Source organism: Triturus cristatus, chromosome 7 (genome assembly GCF_964204655.1).
Source record: "Triturus cristatus chromosome 7, aTriCri1.1, whole genome shotgun sequence".
Lineage (NCBI taxonomy): Eukaryota > Metazoa > Chordata > Amphibia > Caudata > Salamandridae > Triturus > Triturus cristatus.
In genome coordinates, this window is record NC_140590.1 from 1,633,183,079 (window position 1) to 1,633,199,106 (window position 16,028).

The following is a 16,028-nucleotide window of genomic DNA, read 5'->3' on the forward strand; positions in this document are numbered from 1 at the left end:
CTGTATCGAGTGGCTCATGAGCTACTGGTAGTCTTCCAGCTGCCTGTAAGTAACTCTCCAGTATGAAACCCAGCCTACTAAATTAGAAGCTGTTTAATTTATAAAGTTTTATATAGCGCGAACAAGATCCCGGAGGATATCAGAGCGCTTTACAATAGAAGGAAGGACATAAATGCAAATTCGACATCAAATAAGAATAAGCAACAAGACTGAACACATAATTACAGGACAATTGCGTCGGGGAGATTAATACATTAAGCAAGTATTTATCGGGTTACGAAGGGTGAATCAATATGCGGTAAGGAAGAGCAGTAACTAATGACGGTACAATGGTTGTAGGATCAAATGCTTCGAGCAGGTGAACTAGCCCAATTAAGGTGAGAATTTGTTCATTAGGAATCTTTTGGTTTCCAGTTTGAAAGCAGTCGTTGAGGAGATTCTACGTACTTCCGGTGGAAGAGAGTTCCATATCTAATGGGGCAGCGCCAGAGAAGGCTCAGTGACACGTTCTCTTTTTGCTAAGCAAGAGTGGTTTCAGGAGGAAAGTGTTATCACTTCTTTAGGCTCTATCGCCACAGGATAGATTGAGCTTTTGCGCTAGATATCTGGGAGTTTTGAAATGAGGGGCTTTTTGAGTCAGAACGGCAATCTTTAACTGAATTCGGGCTTCGTAGGGCAACCATTTAAGTGATTTTAGGACTGGGGATATGTGCTCATTTCATTAGGCACCTGTAACCAGTCTAGTCGCAGTGTTCAATGATGCCCTTAGTGGAGCCAGGGTGTATTTGGGAAGATCACAGAGCGTAGCGCTGCCGTAGTCTAACCTCGGCAAGAAAAACGCTTGGACCATCTGTTTGAACTCATTTTGTGGAAGGAATGGTTTGATCTTTCTGAGTGTCCTCATCAAGTGGTTAGCTCCCTTACATGCATTGCTGATATGATTCGCCATATTAAGGTGCTTGTCCAGGGTGATTCCGAGAGATTTGGCTGAGTCTATGATGAGAGGGGTGCAGTTGAAAGCCTTGAGGTGATTCAGCCATAGGTCTAGCTTGGGGATATGATTCGGAGGAGAGATGAGCAGGAACTCAGTTTTGGAGGTGTTGAGTAGGACATAGTTCTTGGTTAACCAATTTTGCGTAAACTTTAGGGTAGTGTTGAGTGAGATGATGTTATCCAGGGATGGGATCTTCAGATAAAGTTGCGTATCGTCCGTATACATATGGAAGAAAATGCCCGTGGAATTTAGTGAATTAGCTAATGGTTCCAAGAAAAGGTTGAAGGGGATTAGAGATAAGGCGGACCCTTGGGGGACACCCATGAGTACTGGAGAGGGTTGGGAGAGGGAGTGGTTTGCCTTGACTCTTTGTGATCTGTGGTGGAGGAAGGACGAGAACCATTGTAACACCAGACCAGAGAAACCCATCCTGTTCTTCAGAATGGATAGGAGGTTGTCGTGATTAACTGTGTCAAATGCGGAGGAGAGGTCAAGGAGGATCAGGAGGCAGAATTCATTTTGGTCACGCATTTTTAAAATGTCATCCATAATGTGAGTGAGAGTGTTACTTGGTTGAATTATATACCAAACTTGATAAGCCTGTATTTGAGACAAAAATGTGTCTATATATTCAGCAGTCATAAGCTGATGTTTGGAGAAAAATGTTGAATTTCCAACTGTTCCATTCCACCAATTGTGTTGGATAACAAGAATATGTCAGCTCCATTGTATCCTACAGGGTGCACATGCCCTTTACAAACCCACATTATATTACATTTAAAGCTAATATTTGAGTGATAAATTATGCATTGTGGGGAAGACTTATTATTACCTTAGTGCCGGGGGGGGGGGCATTACGCTATGGTTGTTATTTATTACCCTTGTAACAGCATTGCAAATTGATAAAGCCTTTTTACATTTCTGCTGGTTCCCTGCCTGATGCATTGAGGTGATTGCTGCTGATAATCTTAAATGGCGAGGCCACCGATGTACTCTTGTCTGGTGTGGTCACTATTACAACACTAATAATATTAATTCTGGATGATTTTCACTGAACATAAGTAGCTCTGATGTAGATTTTGACCTAGCAGATTTTCCCTGAACTGTAGATGGGGGCACCCCTATAGAATTATATGATTGAGCAATGGCTTGTCTAACCCACCTACTTATCGCTTGGGAAGTTACCTTTTCCCCTTTTTGGCAGAACCATAGGAAATAAATAAGGTATTGGACACTCTGAAATCTTTAGTACGGTCTAGAGAGATAAAGAGCGTGTTTTAAGTCTAAAGGAAAAGGTTCTTGAGTGTTGTCAGGTGCTCGTAGGACTGGAAGAATAACTTTCTGAGCTAAATGAAATGGAGAATTAATCTTTGGCACAAAGTTTGGAACCTACTTCAGAACTACCTTATCCGGGATGAATTTCATATAGGGTAAGAGATGACTATCTCGCCCGGTACTCCCAATCTCCTTGCAATGCAAACTCTTCCATTTATAACAGTTCTTTCCCTCCCATGTCCACACACCCCCTTTCGACCCCCTCCTTCCGGGGCCCCAACCACCATGGCTCCAGATTCATCAAGTCTAAAATGATCAATTGGCACCATGGTTTTGTTCCTTACTCCCCCCCCCCAATGCCTCATCTTCAATGCCAGTCTCCTATGAGAGTTTATTTTTTAACAACTCGGATATTTCCTTCAGAAAACCTTGTGCCTCCTCCGTTTTCGTAAATACATTAATCATACCTTTGTGCAGTACTTTAAGCTTTGCAATCTGAATCATGGTAGCCTATGTTCCAGTCAGAGGAAAAGGTGAAAGCCGAGACTTGAAGTCTTTGCACCGGCCAGTAGAGTCAACTGTTATTTCAGGGAACAACCTAATAGAAAATTCCTAATTAATTTTAAATGCTTTCTATTGAATTACTTTGCTTAATATTTTCTCTTTAACACGAAAATCTGCAGAGGTAACAAGCAACGTGCGGGGAATTTTGCATTTGTGGAGGTATGGAAAGGTACTCGGTGTGCACAATAGTTAAACGCTGTGTGTGTTCCGGGAGGAATTTTCTTTTAATCAAATCGTTTACATGGGCAATGGGTCCCACTGTGCTTCTTTATGCTCAGGGATTCCAGTAATTCTTATTTTGGACCTTCTGAAAGGATTTTCTAACTCCTTCTGTTTACTCTGTAAGGCCCTCAATTCTTTTTCAAATTTCTTCACCACTCCAGCAGTCTGGGAGAGTTTGTCCTCATAGTCTGAAATGTGTTGCTCCTTGCTCCATTACCTCCATTCTGACGAGTGCCAGGGTGATTTTCTCCCTCAGCCTTGTAGAAACGATCTGACATCTGTTTTGCTATTTCTTGCTGTGTATTTTTAGTTTGCTTCATTTCCCCTAATATCGTGTGCAGTATCTCTTGAAGAGCACTAAGGGTTTCATATCCTGCTGCGACTTTCCTTCTGCTTGCTCTCCATGCTCTGTGGACTAGCTAGCTCTTTTGTAATTTCGAAACCTTTCTTGATTTCCAAGGCAGTGTTATCGAGGCTATGTTTCTTTGTGCAATCACTTGCCTCGCTTTCGTAGGGGGAGCTACTTCAAGTCTGGAATTTTCCACATTGTTAGTAGTGTTCGGCCTGCTTACAAAGAGGGAGAACAACTCTGTGGATTTGTTGTTTTCCAATGCACCCTGCATCACTTGAGTCATCCTGTATCGCGGTTAGATCGTTAGTGCTAGAAGGTTGGTGGGACGCCCCTTGCTCTTCTGTACTCTTCAAACACTTTCCTTCAATTTCTTTAGCCACTTCTCCAAGGGGTCTTACGCCCTTTTCTTTCAATACTGTTCCCTCCGCTGCCACACATTTCACATTATTTCTAATTTATTCCAGTGGACCAGTCCTGGACTGCATTGTTTCTGCCTCTAGACATTCTTGTGTGTTTTTTTGGCTGGGAGAATACCCCCATTTCTGAGCCTCTTGCTATCTCTCCATATAATCAATCAAAAAAAGTTTTTGACGACCAATGCCGCTCTCTCGTAGATTGGTCCCAGATAAACAGGGTTTTTTCCAGCCAAACCAGCTTTACATGCCTTAGTTTCCACCGCTTTGCAGACATAGTTCATATATGTTATTAATCACTTTATGCTTGCTTGCAGAGCTAACGAGCTCCCGTGCCTTTTGTCAATTCGGTTAGTTCTTAAATTAATAGTGTTGCCAAACAATTGCCTAACAGTTCTTTTCCCCCAGTGAATGAGCAATGTGGCAGGGAATATGATGGCGAATGTCGCAGAGTCAAAGTTCAAGTTTCTAATCAGAAATTCAACTATACGTTTTTACCATACCTGTCAGAAGCACAGAGAAATTGCTATGGCAGGCAGAGAAAGCGTGATAAAAATGTTGTGCACCCTGCTTGCAGTAGAAAGTTACTGGCAGTGCATAATCCGAGTCGCACAAGACCAGTCCCTGCCGGCAGAAGCACGCTGAGGAATCAGGTTTTTGCATGTAGGAATCGGGAGGCAGGAGACTAGCCTTGAAATCTGTTGTCTCCCGCCTGAATCTGGAGGGTTGGTATGTATGCTAAGATCAGATCAAGTCTTCCAAATGAAAGTGTGTATTGCTTCTCTGTTGCCTCGAGGAATATGACAGCCAAGCCAATGGATATACTGCAATATGGGCTTTAAGGAAGTGAATCCCAATGTATAATAATGACTTATAAATACCCTCCAAAAAATATTGGCCATGCCAGCAGCTGTAGGCCCATACCGAGGAAGAGGGGTTTTAAAAGCTGTTACTGCCCGGCAGATGTGAGCAGGAGTTTAATAACACTCTGTCTCAATGAGGAAAGGAGAGTCTACCTGCAGCACAGGGGAACTCCGCAATCACTTTCACAAGGTAACATGTACGAAGCCTTTTATACCTGCCCTCAGTACCACAGTCAGAGAGACTCTCATTTATTTCCTCTTATCACAGCGGATCAGCTGTTAAGAGACTGAACATGGTGCCAGGAGCCTCTGCAATCTCAAGCACATAAAACACAACATGTGTATTTGTAAAGCACATGTTCACAGAGAAGGGTCTATTGGCCCTGAATAACATATTTATTGTTGCCCAACAGTACTCATTTTATCAACCTCCAAAGTAATAAAGACTGAGTGGATCCGCCGGGATTTGAACCCGGTATCATGAGGTCAAACACAGGCCCCTACAGTGGATGCATTAGTCCACTAAGCCACCAGACACAGCATATAACATCATGGAAATCCTTTGCACTATAGGCAGATCCTCTCTTATTCGCTGTGTCACCACATCAACATAAAAAGTCAAACTAGAACACAAAAACAAGCTCTTGTGGTAGTTAAATATCTCTAGTTTAAACTCCAGCAAAGCAATGTGCAGCATAGAAATGCTGACTCAAACTAAATTCTATAGTGAAAAAGAGGAAGATCAAGAGAAGAGAGACTTTTCACCCTGGCATTGGACTGGATATGGCAGTACAGCTTTGCTTCCTGAACAGGCCTGTCCTCATAGCTGTTGGGCTCGGAAGATCAAGAGAAGAGAGACTTTTCACCCTGGCATTGGACTGGATATGGCAGTACAGCTTTGCTTCCTGAACAGGCCTGTCCTCATAGCTGTTGGGCTCGGAAGATCAAGAGAAGAGAGACTTTTCACCCTGGCATTGGACTGGATATGGCAGTACAGCTTTGCTTCCTGAACAGGCCTGTCCTCATAGCTGTTGGGCTCGAAGAAGGCATTCTTATTGGCTGTCCATAACTCAAGGTTTATTTGGGTACTACTTGTAATCAGCAGAAGCAACAAAAAAAACTCCTAACCAATGCCTCAACTTCTTGAATTGAGGTTGTTGTGATAAAAGATAAAGCAACAGCCTTATTCATATTAACAATGCATGTACAAGGCAGGAGTATTACTTTCAGCGGACCCTAGTTCTCCCTCTAGTCTTGTAGGCAGGATAGATAAGGTGAGTATGTGGAAGCAGTGTCAGAGGGTTTGCCACTCCAATTTAAGAGGGTTTCTTGTAAAGTAATGAGCTCCGTTGCTCAGTCCCTGCTCTCTTTTAGTTGTTGTACTGCCCAGTAAAAGTGACATTCCTTCTCTCCCAGTTAAGCGAGAAGTAGTTATTTGGTCTAATCATTTGATAAACATATGCATCACTCTTTAACTTCTACACTTTGAAAGATGAGTTAGAGCAGATGTTAGATTGCTAGTAACAAGCCCATTCTCTGGCTACTGTATCTTTGGAGGTACAGCAAATTACCAACGATTTACAGGTGTACAAAACATATTTTGCAGATTAATTCTGTTCCGAAAGAGCTACTGTCTTCTGTAAAGTTGATGGACAATTTTAAAGATCTCTTGGGACAAATTAAATTACCTAACCACCTGTCTGAGGTGATTGAGTTAGTAATGCGTGTGGATCGGGGAACTGTAGATCGTACACATCTTCAGAATTGTCTTTAGCCACTCTGAATGCTAATAAACATAAAAGGTATGTTGAGACAGTCCCTCCAGAGAGCAGAGAGTCAAGAATTGTCACCCACCCTGTGCAGAAAGGGGCCCTTAAGAGGTCCATAATCAAAGAATAGCGCTAACAGCATTCTTCAGATAATCTGTGTAAGTATGGGGCGTTCTTGATTCATTATGTACACAAATGATTTAAGAGGTCCACAAAAGACCAGCCGAAATATGGCATTGAAGATAGTTCCAGTTGTGTGTGGATCGGTGCAGTCACTAAAGCAGGAAGTGTTTTTATCAACACAGTACAGGCAGTACTGAAGTGAAGATTTCAAGAGGCTATTTATCTGGAGGAAATACCCGCAACCATGACCTTTTTCTCCTGGCAAGCACACACCTCAGTCTTGGTCTTACGCAAGTGGTAAGACACAGAAAAATATACAACACAATAAATAATGAAAAAACAAAAGCGGTACATAAAGGAAACAAGTGGTGTAACCAATTGGTGCTAAGATATTCCCTCCATGATTAGATTGAATGGACTTTAGTTGAGAAGGAGAAAACACAACCTACACCCTAAATACAGGCAAATCAAAGCGGGTTAAAAAATGACAACAAAAGAAAGCATCAAGTTAAGAGAGACAAGCTTAAGTTTTGTTCCTAATTAAAGTCTCAGAGAAAAAGTTTGAAGTGGACGATAGCTCATTTAACTCAGTGTTGGTTGCCTGATTATTTGCTTCTCATGGGTGCTTTCCCGAGATGTACGCCTGGGCTGTTATGGAAAATTATAAACCCTTATTCCTTTCTTCAGCAACGATTTCTAAGGCCCAGCTGTTTTTGAAGGGTCCACCTTGTAAGCATTCAAGCCAGTAGGACAATTACTGGGCTGCAACCTGTTTCTACGCCTTTACTTTAGACTCGTGACTTTTTTAAATGGAAATGATCACTGCCTTTGAGACTTCAGCATACCAATTAGCCAGTAGGAGGATACCTAGTTGGAGGTGTCCTTTTCATCCACTGTTGTGGTTCTTCCACAGAGCTTTGCTCTCTGAGATTTCCTTCTCTGGCAGGTCAGCAGCAAGCTTTCGGTGGTTTCAATCATTGGTCACTGCACCAAAATGTGGGTGCTGCAGTGTATTTTTTTTGTGCCTTGATCTCACTTGTGGGAAGCATATTCTTACTCGGTAAGGAAACCACCTTCTTTCCCCATCATTTTCTGAGGTGCTGTGGTGGTTCTTCACTTTTGCAGTAAGGTCTGAAGTTTCTTTCCTGGGAAGATGTTTTGACGATCTCTTACTCACACTTCTTTGCTCAAACGAATCCAGCTCTACTAGTATCACCTCCAAAGGGTGACTGGACAGTGTATTGTCCAGGCACATTTAATACTCGGCCAGTACTCGGCCAATGCTATTATTAGAGATGTGCTATATTGTTTAATTTATTAGCACCTGCCCACTTGGAAGGAAAAACCCAACTAGACACCCTTTGGGCACCAAAAGGAAAAACACAGATGGCTATGCAGTGAATGAATACAAAAAAATCTGTCTGCAATTTTCATAATTTTGTATTTGGGGATTCCAAACATACGTTTTGATGATTTTTATAGGTAGGTGGAAGTATGCTCATTGGTGAGTGCTGATAAACATGCTCATGGATGACCTCTATGCAATTACAAAAACACACGCTAAAGTTCAACCACCGCTCACCCGTCTGTAGCCGTTTTCATGGAAGTGTCTCTTCTGAACTGGTTTGAGTGGCAGCAGGTCAGTCTTGCATATAGTGATATACAAAAGGGCTGTATCGGTAAGGCCAAATATTGCTGTGGTAAAAGGTGTAGTCTACTCTGCGTAATGATAACCGGCCATTGCTTTGATTACAGTTCTTAACCCGAGGCATGCAGTGACTGCAGTCAGACTCCTACAGGTGCTCTCTGGCTACCCGCCTCCCCTACCCTGCTTACGTCAAGTAACCACCTAATACTGCCATCAGAAAGATGTCTCTTGCCTCAAGCCATAATTGCCCACCAGATGATGGAAGAACCCCACCTAAGCCAAAAGTGAGTTAACCCAGTGCACTTACCATGATTCACAGATTGGTATGGTCTCCAGCTTTGCGTCACGCGAGGGTCTTCGTAGCCGGTCCCGTTCTTCATTCCTAACAGTAAGACTGGAAGGTAGTAACCACATTTACAGTAGAAGACGCATAGCATGCACACTCCTATGGGACGCTACTCACCCAGGCCCACTTGCATGTAAAAAGTCTTGCTTACTAGGTGATGAGTCGCTTAAGCTGAACTGGGTTCACTGTCTTGCACATCACCACATGTGGAGCCCACTGCTTATTGCAGAGAGAATCCCTCATAAGCTTATGAGCAGAGGCCTCAATGTTTCATGTGCAGTCACTTGCTTAGCCCGATAAATAACCCATTGTAGTCCATCACATGACAAGAAGTTGCTTATATTGCTTCACAAAGGACCCAATGCGTCAGAGGTCTTCAACCTAGCAAATCCTGTGCGAAGTAGCAAATGTTGTGATGGTGAAAAGTCAAATCACACCTTTGTGACTCAATGTCAGCATTGCAATTTCTTGTGAAGCTCAAGTAATATGGAACACCAAATAGATATTCGACCCTAACGATTCGCAAGGAAATGCTGATGTGGTCACAAAGCATTGAAAGGGTTAACAGCTGCCTTCCACAGTCGGTGACCATTTGCACAATGGAAGCTGTGAGCGGCAGCCTCCACTCTGTGAATTACAGCGGTTGGTATTGGGAGATGGAACTTGTTTTGGCAGAGCACACCCTGACCCTTGGAGGGCTATAAGATGCCCTCATTGCACGTTGCGAGTGTAAAGGTGGTGGTCTGATGTCCCTTCCAGGCCCCAGTCTCTGGATTCCTATAACCTCACAAGGATTTGCAGAAGATACATTGTCTTTGATTATTAGAGGCGGGCCTTTAACACATCTTTGAACAGTCTGTTTGAGCTATGCCACCCTCATTCATACATTCAACCCTTACACACTGAAAAATTGACCTAGGCATCTTTGTACACTGAGCAGACACGATGTCTGCAACGTGGCATGGCCATTTAGTCATCAGGTGGATAGTCGCCTGCATGTGAAACCACTTAGATGCCTACACGTGGAGTCACCTGCACAAAACCCATGCAATGGTATCGCTTTCAGTGTCGCAGTCATGCTCACACATCTGCACCCACATGTGGAGTCCCCCGAAGTCACATGTATGCTCAGAAAGACACCCACACAAGAAGCCACATTAGCCACCAACTTTGGAGCCACTGACAAACACCTGGACATCATCATCTCTGTGGCCAAATGTATCGAAGGGTTTTACCCATTGTGTGTCTATTGGAAAATGTGTTCGTATATAAGGTCCCTAGTCACTCACATGTAGTCAGAGATGCAAAGTGTCATGGTCATAATTGCACATGAAATCTCACACACGTGGATGAATTCCTTGATCCACATAAACACCCAGACCGTGTACCGTGCTCACATGGGAGTCCTTCAGACACTTATCTCACACTTTTGTGCACATCCAGAAAGACACTGGTAGACCTTTGCAGACAAATCCAGTCATGTGCAGCATCCCATTCATTTGCTGTTATATCAGCATTCCCATCCAGGTATCCATGCACGCACTCACACACATGCACTTGACGTAAGTGCAAGCAGCATTTCTCATGCTGCAGCCCCCTTTACCTTTGCATCCGATAAGCTTTGCATAGTCTTGAGTTAATTTTGTGAACTCATGTATACTGACTGGGCTTTGAAGTGCGCATTCATGCCCTTGTTATACATACTAGTCTCATTACATAAATGCAGAGGTTTTCTTTTATTTAAGATTATTTCGGAGGTGAGAAAGCTTTCCGAGTATACTGTTACATAGCCACTCAGGTTAAGGATTGGTTGAATGAACACAGACATTCATAATTCTGCACCTGTATCGTCTCTTTTATCAATAAACATTCTTAGTGGTAAAGGATTAGGAGGAAATCGCCTCGAGAACACTACAAAGGAACTTAGATGACGAAATAGTGAACTCTCATCTGAGGCAGGACTGTCAATATATGGTTCAGAATTCAATTGGACTATTCACTCGTAGTGGCTGCGCACGTAAGCATGGATTCATATGTTAGCAAAAATAATATATAATTATGTCTCTACTCTTAACTCTAAATGATGGGAACGTGCAGCTGTCACTATATGGAATAGGCAACATACGATACTATAAAGTACAACAGGCAATCTGGGCTAAGCACCCAGCCTCCTTCCCCCCAACCCCTGTTTGCATTTAGCATCTAGGACTGCTGGTAATTACTGCTTCTTAATCATTCTGTCTGCATGCCCGCTCCCCCCACCACCTTCAAATGCTGCTCTCCTGACAGAATCCTTTGCTTTGCCAAGTGCCTCTTTTGGGGTTTGAATTCTCATCCTGAGCATTGTAGCAGAAGGACCTTTTTGGCTCACTGGGCCTTGAAAACAGACCAGTACCAGTAGGTGAACCTGTGATCTAATAGGAGCATGACAACAAATGTGTAGTCGAAGCCCTGGCAATCCCCCGCGTCCTGTTCTGCTGGAGAGAAGACCCCAGGATAGCATCCGATTGGCGAGAGGAAGTCTATATTGGAGTCCACATCTGCGGATGGTGGGTCCCTTGCGGTAGTTGCCATTTAGCTACGGCACACCGTCACCCGCTATAAAATGCCCTTTGTGACAAATGTCCCTCCCACTCCTGAATGCGAGCATGAGGCACCTCAGTGATTCTGCAGTAGTGCATGCTTCCTATGTCTTCAAGGATTGCAGCAACCCCTGTTGTAAGGATTGCCTTTTTGTTCTAAATACTTGGTCCGACACTTATAAATCCTCTTTCCTGACGATAGGTCTGTTTGAAAGAAGAAGCCAGACAGGCAGGGACTGGAACAGATTTCATTCAGCAGTGGGAAGATTTTGATAAAAGAATAGGTCTTGAATTCTACAATAATTAAATAAAGCCTCCTATGGTTATTGGAGGATTCTGTGGGAGAAGGGTCCAACCAAGGTCCCTAGACTGCGACGCCATTGTCAGTCTCGTTATGACACTTCCTGAGGGTATGCATAAAAAAATCAATCAATCACAACCTCCCAGGGGTTGAGGTCTGTCTGGAGATTTTCGCCTGTATCCTCCAGGGATGATCATCCACACGAAGTGAACACAATGTTAGCCCAAAATCAGTTTGGATCCAAGCAGATTGGCCGTGTATGCCGGTACTCAGCGTTCATTAGCAATTGCTCAATTCCTATTCGTACAGAAAACATTACAATTAGATTGATGCAAACTATCCAAATAGATTTTGGACTAACTGTGTTCACTTCGCTCAGGCTATCATCCCGAAGAATACAGACGGGGATCTCCAGACACCGCCCTCACCCTCACAGCTCCCCCCCCCACCCTCAAGGTTGTGATTATTTTTTTATGTGGACACTCAGGAAGTGTCATAATGATACCGACAGTCGCTTTGCAGTCCTTGGACCTTGGTTGGACCCCTCTTCCACAGAATCTTCCAATAACCATAGGAGGCTCCATTTAATTATTCTAGATGTCAAGACCTATGACTTGTGGGTCCATTCCTGAATGTACCGGTTGTCATTTGCTGCATGAGTGCTCAAAAAGCTTTACCGCCCGCCCACTGCAAACGATTGGTTGGATTTATGGTCTCTCATTCGCTTGTTTCTTATTCGGTAAATACATCAAGCACATGCTGACAAAATGATCTAACGGCATGGACAAAAGGCATTGGCAGAGCTAATAGGTCTCAGAGGCTATTGGCTTTACTAATGCTTGTTAGACCTTTCAGCTTAGTACTGCAAAATCTGCAAATGTTCTGAATGTGTGGCACTTACTCGCCCCTCCAACTTGGGATCCTGTGACCTTGACCCTTCTTCTCCCCTGGCGAGGAAGGGGGTGAGAAATTCTCCCCCAGAGCACCAGATGTAGATACAATCATTGTTTACTACCCCCCACCCCCGGACCTTCTACGTCTAGTATGTTTTGCTGTAAGTTATGAATACTACTCTATGTGCATAGGAAGAGCCACCAGACTCCACCTTGGCTTGCTACGCGATTGGATCACCCTTATTGAGACTTTCAATTGTGTGGTGGCATCTGCTTGTTACCCTGCTGCGAAGAGGACATAGATGTTGTTTTGTATTATTAAAAATAATCAAAAACTATATTTTTGAAAAAATATGCAGTGTTGGCTGTTTCTTTCAAAATGTATTTTGGGACAAGGCCCAGACCCTGCCGCAGCTGGTCAGATCAATTTTTTATACTTAAAGGCCACTAAATGTCATTGGGCGTGGTATTCTCCTTCAATTAATTTAAAGAGCACCATATGTAAAGTGAAGATTTCAGTTGTGAACCATTATTGACCATCCCTGCACTGTACAAGCTTTGAAACAAAGGCAGGGGTGCAAGTATACAAAGATCACCAGTCCAGTCGCGGTAGTGTTTGGCTTTGTGGAGCTTTATCTGCTTGGAAGGCTATGTCGGCCCTTGTCCCAGGATATTTTAACTTCATTCTTGGTCAAGAGTTGTTCCTTGTTTCTGGGGAAACATTTGGGTACAACCAGACCCGGCCTCTTCAGTTTAAGCGCTGTATCTCAAACTCTCTTACAGCAGAAGGCGAGGCGTGACCTTCTTACAACTTTATGCCGTAGATTGTTCATGGCCTTATGTCGTTTTTGAACTGGCAGCTTTTTTCTTTTCCAGAAAGCAGAGGTTTCATAGCCAAAATGCCATAACTCGTTTTGGATTTTGTTAAACTGCTCCTGCTGGAAGGTCCGGTAACCATATGATACTAGCTCTCTGCACATTTTACAATCCTGTGTTCAAGCCTTCCTTGCTTCACTATCTTTAGTATTTACGTCCATTGTCTTTGCTAGTTTGGCAACTGTTATATCTGAGGTGGCCACTTTCACCTTTAACCTGGAAATGTATTCTCCCTTGTTAGACGTCCCCCGTCTACCTGGTGGCGCTTTCAGTGTACTTGAAGATCACACTTTGCCATCCAGCTCTTTAAACCAGCTTTGAGGGTGCCCTTTGTGGGGTGATCCTGTGAACAGCTCCATGGTAGTGGAGTAGGTTGTAAGCGCAGATGATTATCAAATGGCCTGCTCTACTTTGAAAGGGCAGAACAAATATTTATTGTACTTAAAAATAGTGATTAGCCTATCATTCTAGTTTTAGAGCTCCAGTGCTATGATGTGAAGCTAAATTCTTAAGATAAAATATAGCTGCAATAAACCCAGTCGCCCCTTGCTAGTTTTGCATGTTGTGGTTGTAGCTGGTGCTTTTCGAAGCCCATAGCTGTCAAGTGACCCCAGGTCCTATTTGACACCTTCCACCGGGGTTATTTTTCATTCTCTGACCTATTATTTTTCCGATTTTACGTATGTTCTGCTAATCATAACATGCATAGGTTTATGCACAATCTAGAAGCAGCTTTTAGTGACCCTGATAACACAGCACTACTTTCCTCTGTGGGTTCGAAGCTGGACATTGCCCTGCTCTTTTCAAGATTGATCCCTCTCTGGGAGTGCAGGATCCGCATCAGGCACTGACAGTTCCTGATCCGAAGCTGTCCCAGCATGCTTCTGCACTCCAGACTCCCTGTGGAGACTGCTGGTCATGCTGTGTCTATACTCTCTGAGGAGTTAGTGACAGACCAAGAAACATATGGGCACAGATGTGTTTGCCTCTTGCTACTAACATAAAGCAGCATTTTTTAGATAATGGAGTAATTGAAAATACACCTCTTCGGGAATTTCAAAAAGCTGAAGCAGGGCAGGTAATGTCAATAACCAGCTAGCATCGGTAAGAACGTCCGTAACAGTTCTGGAATGGCTCAGTGCCAAGTAAAGGTGGGCAAGCCAGAGAATTCATGGGGAGGGTGGAGCCAGGGTCCAGCTTAGCTCTTGGAGCCAAAAAACGAGCCAAGTCGACAAAACGACCTTCATCTGAATACTTTTTTATTTTCCCTCCTTCTCACAGTCGGCCTCCTCTTTCTTCTGTTGATCCCTCTTTCGATCTCTTGTTCCCACTGTTCTCCTTCTCTTCCTTGTCATTTCTCTCTTTCTCTTTTGCAATCTCTCACTTACTTTCCTCTCACTCCCTATGTCCCTTCACCCATTTCTCTTATCTTCTACCTTTCCACTTCTCACTGTTTCTTCTTCTGTTTGTATAGCTCTCACTTTCTCCATGCCACCCATGGCTATCAGCCCATGCTCCCAGTAACTGGATGCATGAGTTGAGAGAATTGAGGGGCATATTTACAAGGGCCATATCGCCGCTTTTTTGGCTTTTAAAGCCAAAAAAGCGGAGATAAAAATATCGCCCTATTTACAAGAGGGTGATAACATGCATTAGCGCATGTTAGCATCCTTTTACCCGACGCCTCCCTTTGCATCTCTAATGAGATGCAAAGTGGGCGTCACTTGGCAGTACAACCTTGTAAATATCGCTGATGTACACATCACGATATTTACAAGGTTGCCCACGCATTTTAGCAGACGTTAGTTTGTGGAGAAAACAGCTGTTTTCTCCCAAAACTAACGTCTGCTAAAATGCTGACTGAGCTATACTTACCATTGGGGGTGGATTATGCTGTTACGACCACAGGGTCGTATCAGCAAGGTTATCGCCGTTTTCCATGGAACATCGCTGGAAAACCAGCGATGTTCCATGGAAAACATCGCTATCGCTGGAAAATTATCGCCATTGCGCTATGCGTTGTTAATACAACGCTAGCATGGCGATAATTTCCTGCGATGGGCAGCGATAACATTTTTCTCGCTAAGAGCGGCCAGCGATAATTATCGCTGCCGCTTGTTAATATGCTCCTGAGTGAGTGAAATACCACACGTAAATATGCTCACATGATGCGTTTAGCTGCTATTTACACCACTGCATTAGTCTAAGGTGACCAAACAACTCGGATCTGCCGGGTGTTTCAAGGACTGTCCGGCGTGCCAACAATTTCTGCTGCAAACAAGACTTGCCCCAGTCTTTGAGAGAGGGTTGGGTGAGCGTGCACATTAATAACAATGTAGTGCAAGCTCACATTTTCTTCGGCTCTCTTCACCCCAGGGATAGAATTTGGGTTGTTGAAAGAGTCTCCCGCTCTGCTGCCTTGTCTCACTTAACCCCTTGTGTGCCACGCCCTTTCCCCGCCCTGTGCCGGGCGTTGCATTAGCGGGCGGGGTTCATGACGAGCTGGACTCGTCATGGGCACAGCGCAACCGCGGCCCATGACGAGTCCAGCTCGTCATGGGCACAGAAGGGGTTAAGCAGTACAGCAGGATTTAATGAGGGGTGAATCTGTGTCCAGTCATCCAAGCAGCCCTGCCAAGGTTTCCAGGTTTATATAGATATATATGACAATTATAAATATGTGACAAAAATGTCCGGCGACCAAAACACAGTACTATGTCTATGTCCGTCTCGTTTTTTCATTCTAAAAATCTGGTCACCCTAATGCAATTGCTAACTGCATCCAGATCCGTGCCGAGTGCCCGCAC

The 16,028-nt window shown here is 43.8% G+C and overlaps 1 protein-coding gene and 1 long non-coding RNA gene across 2 annotated transcripts in view; one reads left to right on the top strand and one right to left on the bottom strand.

Moving 5' to 3' along the window:
- Nucleotides 1–16,028, top strand: part of LOC146812590 (uncharacterized) — a 102,381-nt gene that overhangs the window by 44,703 nt on the left and 41,650 nt on the right. The window lies entirely within an intron of this gene.
- The window catches only part of RGS19 (regulator of G protein signaling 19), a 348,792-nt gene that overhangs the window by 32,787 nt on the left and 299,977 nt on the right, over nt 1–16,028 (bottom strand). Inside the window, exon 4 of the mRNA XM_085619668.1 lies at nt 8,531–8,605. Within this exon, the coding sequence (XP_085475794.1) occupies nt 8,531–8,605 (75 nt within the window). The remainder of the gene's footprint in view (nt 1–8,530; nt 8,606–16,028) is intronic.